General features: G+C 38.4%; 1 protein-coding gene across 1 annotated transcript; it reads right to left on the minus strand.

The window, feature by feature from the left end:
- Positions 1–2,440: 2,440 nt before the first annotated feature.
- LOC135224289 (U-scoloptoxin(01)-Er1a-like) lies at positions 2,441–7,023 on the minus strand. The gene is made up of 4 exons (XM_064263133.1): positions 6,899–7,023; positions 5,576–5,695; positions 4,474–4,625; positions 2,441–3,076 (listed from the first exon to the last, which is right to left on the minus strand). The coding sequence occupies exons 1-4, from the start codon at positions 6,915–6,917 to the stop codon at positions 2,969–2,971; spliced, it is 399 nt and encodes a 132-aa protein (XP_064119203.1). The 5' UTR covers positions 6,918–7,023; the 3' UTR covers positions 2,441–2,968.
- Between the last annotated feature and the right edge of the window lie 657 nt (positions 7,024–7,680).

Consider the following 7,680-nt stretch of genomic DNA (forward strand, 5'->3'; position numbering starts at 1 on the left):
TCATTATAATCTGGGAAAGATTAGAATGCAAATTTTAGTTCTTCTGACAATAACTAAAATTTTGTTTTCAACTGTGAGCGGGTTATTCTGGGAACCGATACTCAGATTTTGAAAAACGTATCTAAATCTACTTCTGTGACCACTAGTGGATTAGTTATCGTCGATCACAAAAGTTGCATAAAGATTTTCCATCAAGATCAGGTAAATAGCCGCTGAAAAACGAGCTGTGTGGACTTTATGGCAGAATAAAAATTTTAACAAAATACAAAGCGTACTGTCAGTAAAAGCAGAACTGGTTATAAAGGCTCCCGCATTGAAAAAAATACAAGCAATCATAATTTGGCAGTTGACCACAGGAACTTAATGTAAGAGGCAATGGATCTCAACAAAACTGGCTGATGAAACTTGCAACAGACATTAAAGTCTGATGTGAACGGCAATGAGTCACAGTGAACTCCAAAAAGCCAACATTGGGTGTGAGATGAACTAACCAGTAAATTCCATTCGCCCGACAAGGAAGGATATTTCTGAGCCCGACCGCCCTAGGAAACAGGACATATGTAGGAGGTTTTGGGTGTCCCATGTCCTGCTGATGGAATGTATCGTGGGTTATGAGTGTTCTTTCCTTACCGAAACCCCCCAAACCATGTGCAAGGTGTCCTGAGTCACCTACCTAACACCCCTTTGGATTTCGTCATATCCTGTATTCAGAGATTGATCATACCAGGTAAACTCAAGCGGTGCCCAGCAGCGAAGGTATATATATATATGTGTGTGTGTGTGTGTGTGCGCGCGCGCGCGCGTGCGTATACGTGTTTGTGTGTATGGTGCAGCTTGTAGTCAAAATATGAATATGGAAGTGACAGTTATGTTGCATTTTTTCTGGAAACGGCCCCTGTAAAGTGAAACAGTTTATTGTTGAAAATAAATATTTTTAGAGGTATATATATATACATATATATATATATATATATATATATATATATATATATATAAGTGTATATATAGTATATATATATGTATGTGTGTGTGAGAGAGAAAGACAGAGTGACAGAAGAGCTGGGGTGTTAGAAATGCGAAGGAAGTTTGATGATGTATGTAATTCTTAACTTCATGACTCAATTTCCGTCTATGACTCCAGTTTACCATGCTAATTAACATAAGGCCTTTCATTCCAATGCAGTTTATACTATTTGTCATTGACCATGAATAGATGATGATGAACAGAATAGTAAATCATACCTCTTAGAATATCAACGGACACAAAGTTATCAACCTCATCCCAAACATTCAATGATTGGACACTGGAACCAGTTTCTAATCAAACTTTCCGGTTTCATTTTTATTCAATGAAAAAAAAAATAGTAAAACCTCCAGTTGATTTTTTTTTTTTTTTTTTTTTTTTTTTTTTGTACGAAGTGAACGTCTTCGCAAACGGAGAAAGAGATTTTAGAGAGAAGCGGAATCCGGATGGAATCCGATCTTGCATAAAAATTGATTCTCGTCCGATGACATTCTGGAAGTCTTGGCCTGTGGATGTCGGGAGGAGCCCGTCATAAAAGTGTTTGATGAAAGTCGTTCTGGTTGCCTTTGCCTGATTTTCAGTGCGTTTTCAATCTCGCGCCTTGTCTGCTGTCTTTTTAGCACCTTCCCGCCTGAATTGGAACCAATAAACTTTTTTTTTTTTCTAAATTAAATTTTGAACGTATTAGGCAGTATATTATTTCTTATGGTGACAAAAATTTTAAACATAGATCTGGAAATTGACAACAGCTAGTCAGTATTCTTTTTTTTTTCTTGGCGCAACTTGCACCAAGATATCGGTTCTGTTTCGATTTTTTTACGATAATGGTTATTACATTTGCTTAATCGAAGACTCTGGCATACGTTGAATGTGTATGTTGTATATTGCACGTATTCAGTTGTTTTATACGTTTACGTATAAAATAATATATATATATCATATATATCATATATATATATATATGTGTGTGTGTGTGTGTGTGTACATATACATATACATATGTATATGTATATGTAAATGTATATGTATATACATCGTAAAGTATGTGGTTCAGGGAAGTATTGGCCCCTCGCCATTTGTAAATATTCTCAATTCGAAATGAGCTTGCTGCCCTTATGCCATTTTTTCTTCGTGCTAGTGTTGTTACATTATATATATATATGTGTGTGTGTGTGTGTACGTATATACATATACATATACATATACACATACAGATACTGTCCCTTAAGAGTACATTGTGTTTTCTTCCAATAACCCATATTAGCTAGGGGCCGAATGGACGCTGCAAAGAACCTCAAGTATTGCCTACAGTGTACCACGTAAGGTGCACTGACGGCACTAACCCACTTCTACAGCAACACTTATATCTCATTCCAACTTCCACTGAAAGGGTATCCTCAGTAATTCCTAGAGACGTTCATTAGATAAATTTTTATTCGATTTACATTTGCTCTCCTTCACATACAATGGATTGCTTGAAACTCACACAGATATTGTACAACATTTGCTTGCGTCTTTAAGGGAGATAAATCATATTTACAACCAACATTGTTCACTTTAATGCGGCAGTATCTCTATGCAAAATGATTACCATTTACAATATGCAGAAACTAAATCACTAAGTATCATTACACGAAGGTACAAGGCCTTCGTTAAGAAAGCCTTTCCAGGTAATTACAAAAAAGAGAAAAGAATTTAGTCGGCAATAGCGTTCCACAAAAGATGGCGCAAACGAGACTATCTTGGTTGGATCTGATGAGAGCGGCAGCGGGTTCATGATTAGGATTAATATCTACGGGCTGCTCTAGGAGCAAGAGCCCGCGCTGACATAAGGCCAGCTTAATCTCAAACAATAGGATTAATAACCAGAGGAGTGTGTTTGTATGAAAGAAGCACTCTATGACACTACCAGAGGCACCCGCTCGGTCGAAGCAAATAATATACCTATTCCAGGAAGTTGACGTCACGGCCGAAATATTCGTTGGCCCTCCTGTAGTTGCGGGATTCGGAGCAAGCCACGGACGACTCAGGGACGTCGCATATCAGGCGTTCCTGCAGGAGGAGCAGAAGATAATGATAGATAACATGACCCTTTTGAAATGGAAGTTTTTGTTTCGATAATAAAATGATAAGTAACACTTAAGAGGCGCTTGGACATCACATTCCCCAGACAGAGCTAGAGTGGATTCACATCAACCGTGCATTTGATGTCAAGGCCAGTCCCTTACGACGCTCCTGATTGGATGTTTATAATCCAATCACAAGGCTGGAAACCCTCAGTCTCTCTCGAGAGAGTTCACATAGGTAGGATGGACGTTCCACCGCTCCTGAGGAGAGGTGGAACATACATCATGCCCCTGTGAATTCTCGAGAGAGACTGAGATTTTCCAGCCCTGGGACTGGCTTATTAACAGCCAATCAGGAGCGTCGTCAGGGACTGGCCTAGACATCAAATGCACGGTTGATGTGAATCTACGACTATGGTGAATTTTATAATAGAGCGAAGAGCGATGATATCTTATGGTAAATCAACCCGCTCTGCCAACACGAAATCAGAGGAATGTATTCCTGGTGGTAGAAATTCATTTCTCGAAGTAGTTCGGATCTCACAATAAGCTGTAGGTCCCGTTGCTAAGTAACCAGTTGGTTCCTAGCCACGTAAAAAAATCTAATCCTTCCGGCCAGCCCTAGGAGAGCCGTTAATTTACTTATGGTAAATCAAAATAGACTATACTTTTTTTCATTTATAAAGAATTAATATTGGGCAGTATGTGTGTTTATAAAAGAATTCCTAAAATTGGAAAGAAGATACAAGTGTTAATAAACGCCAAATAAGGCTGTCGATTACTGCTTGATCATGCGCTGAAAAACCTTTGCCTTCTCATACATTGCTTGAAGTGGGGATGGCTAAAGCAAGACATGCCAGGCTACTCATTATCAGACGAGAAAACTCCACCAATGTCAGTCACAAATCATAGCCCAGGTAGATTGTGAAAATCGTATTATTTTCAAATGAAAATGGGGAAAATCGCAGCTTTATAGACCATCTAATTTACAGAAAAAGGAATGATTTTCTTAGGAGACATTATAATTATCTTTGAAACGGAGTTGGGGAAACAAATGGTATTTGTCATTTATGGGTTAGAAAGGTTGCAAGGTGCGTGTAGTGTCCGTCCTATTTATATTCAAAAATTGCTCTTTATTTATCCAGTAATCCACGCGCGCGCGCGCACACACACACACACACACACACACACACACACACACACACATATATATATATATATATATATATATATATATATATATGTGTGTGTGTGTGTGTGTGTGTGCGTGTGTGTTGTGTGTGTGTGGTTGGGTTTGTCCACGCTCGTAGCGTCAGGCAGACATACAGAACAAGCTACCCCATCACGATCGAACCGATATTTGGAAATAGCGCAAATACTCACTTGATCGAAGACAGTTCCTTCGCCGCAGAGGAACGAGAACTGACGCGTGATGATTTCGCCGTTGTCGATGTAGGGAAGACAAATATGGAACACGGCGCACCTGTTGTCTTCGTCAGCGTAGTAACCGTAGGGTAAATCTGCACAGGCAAAGCCTACGAGGAAAGAAGAATATGCAGGTGATTATCCTTTGGACCAATTCTTAGAGAATTATATAGGATGCTTGGGCTTGTTGTGTAATCTAGTATTACTCTTTTACTGTACTTCCTTTCATATTCTCTTCATCTTACTTTCCACCCTCTCCTAACACCTGATTCATAGTGCAACTGCTTTGAGGTTTTCTTCCTGTTACACCTTTCAAACCTTCTACTGTCAATTTCCATTTCAGCGCTGAATGACCTCATAGGTGCCAGTGCTTGGCCTTTGGTCTAAATTCTATATTCAACTCAGTCAACTCAACACAATCTAGTATTAGGAATAAAAGATATGCAAATTTGAGTAGAATGGCCGAGCAGTGCCTTAGCCAAGTAGACCAGACAGACACAAAACTAACACGACTCTGCTACCTAATATATACATGATTTTGAGGCAAGGAAAAAATGAACAAGAACAAAACTCCGAAGTTTACCATTAGATGGGAAGAAACAGTTACTGAACCATTTTACCAATGAATACCGTCAACATGTATCGTTCGATTTAAATATTTTTTTCTCTTAAATGATTTGTAAATATTAATATTCAATTCTTTCTTAGCATTGTTGTTTTAGATTAAGCTGACCTTATGCCAGCACGGGCTCTTGCTCATTGAGCAGCCCGTAACAAAATCACCCGTTAGAAAGGTTCTGTTGTGATTAACAGTATCACGTCCTTTAAGTATCGTTCGATTTAAAACATTTATTGAATCATTTGTAAATATCAATCTTTAATTCTTGCTTAGAATGGTTCAGGAGCTTCCTGTAAGTTTAGGTCCCATACTCTTCTTTCCCTTTCCTGTCATTGTTTTCGTCGAGCCCGGGCTACAAAAGGGGCTTTAAGTAACTCATTCCTTTGACCTATGCATTTAAAAGAAAGTGTAACTTGAAATTCTCCGGTGTCAAACACTTACCCGTCTTCACCGGCCCCAGGATGAGCTCAGCATCGGAAGGCAGCTCGAAGAACTGCGGGGATGAGTCGCGCCTTTGGCGAGGGCCTGGCACGCCCACGGCGACGCCCATCAAGACGCAAGCTGTCGTAAATTGAAAGATTAGGTATGTTAGTATATAAACAATGATAGACCCGGCAACTTAGACTGATAATACGTACTTTGGTTGCAAAATTAAATTTTTTAATGATAAGACTCTCTCCATCAATAAGCAGAGAACGTATTTTTTCGCTTACGAAAATCTGTGCGTCTTCCACCAGCGTCTCAACGAAAAAGATCCAGGATATGCATTTTGATTTCCGTCCGAATGAAATATGATTCAAAATACGAAAATATGAATCTGGAATGTTTAGAGAACTATATTCCCCAAGTTATTACCGTCTAGAAAGAAAATAAGCGCAGATTGTTTTAAGGCTAACCATACGTTAAGATATACCCCCTTGACTATACAGCTGAAACACATGGAGCTGGTAATTTCATCCTAAAAACCAAAGCCTACAAAACAACAGTTTTTAGCGACATTAGACACGATCAGGCCCGAGAAGCCAGGGCATTAAATAACTACAGAACGAACTAGAAGAAAATCCTGGCGGGAAAAAATCTTAATCGCCAAGTTACTTCCTCGGAACTTCTGTGACCCGGTACGTGGAAGTGTCTGAGCGTTGACTCTCAAGATAAGGTTGCTACCTGCATGCCCTTGCCACCATTGCTGGGTATGGGGTCTCACATGCCAATGGCGGTAAGTTTACGCTGGTAGTCATCCATCAAAGTACTGAATGGGGCCATCATTGCATAGCTTCTTTATCAGAAACCACTCACCCATCCGGATGCTAAACGCAGTGAGAAATTATCAGTACCAGAACATAGGGACTTCAGAATTTTTGCATATTGTGTGGTCATGCCATGAAGTACCACAGTCCAGAAGAATTTATGAAACCAATTCCTGTAGCAATACAGGTGAAGTATATATATATATATATATATATATATATATATATATATATATATATATATATATATGAATGGCCAGAAGAGTATAGCCTTCCCAGCAAAGCAAGAGTTCTGGGATGAGGTTGCTGGACTCATAGCCTTCCTTGGACTCACGACTGAATGTGTTACACACAGATGGACTCGCAACGTTGGGTAGGTAGGACAAAATGGACCACGATCCTTGCAAATCCCATTCCAGATCCTGATAAGAAAGCTACTCTATAAATGATATATATATATATATATATATATATATATATATATATATATATATAAATAAACCTTAAAACTACTCACCAAGAGCAAAGTACTTCATTGTAGCTGCGGCTTCAGTGACTGCCTGTAGTCCGAATGAAGGCCGTTATATACTCTTCGCGTTTTCCCACCAACTGACATATGATACTCTCTCTCTCTCTCTCTCTTCTCTCTCTCTCTCTCTCTCTCTCTGAGTTTAGTTTCCAGGTGCGTCCAGATCCTTTTGTTTTTGTTTACGCTTCAAAACTGCCATGCATCAGTACCTTTTATATATATTCATTGCGTTTCTGCATTTGCGTATGCATAATTTGTAAGTTTTCATTTTGTAACATTATTTTTTTTTTTTTTTTTTTACTTTTTTTTTTCTTTTTTTGCCCGTGTTGAAACTTGCTTTCCTAGTCGTTGTTCTTCAAATACAAGAGTTTTCTCAGATGCATTCATATAATAATAATAATAATAATAATAATAATAATAATAATAATAATAATAATAATAATAATAATAATAATAATAATACTCTTTCTACGCGATATTCTAATAACTTCCCTAAGTGCTTAGTTTACGGTTTCATATTCTTGGTCTTGAGCATTCTTTTATTTAGTCCTTTTCCCATCGTTTCATTTCAGTTTATGTCTGTCAGCAAATAAATACTATGTTCCTTCTCTCTTCTTTTCCCTGTATCCCTTTGTTTTTGTTAAAACCTCTCTGTTCAAGTTTTCTTATGCGCCTTATTTCAACTTTTATGTTCTATTCTATGGCGATACGAAAGCAGGCGTTGCAAGATCCCTTTTTTTTTTCATTCGCCCTGTCTTTATCACCTACTC

Source organism: Macrobrachium nipponense, chromosome 12 (genome assembly GCF_015104395.2).
Source record: "Macrobrachium nipponense isolate FS-2020 chromosome 12, ASM1510439v2, whole genome shotgun sequence".
NCBI classification, from domain to species: Eukaryota; Metazoa; Arthropoda; class Malacostraca; order Decapoda; family Palaemonidae; genus Macrobrachium; species Macrobrachium nipponense.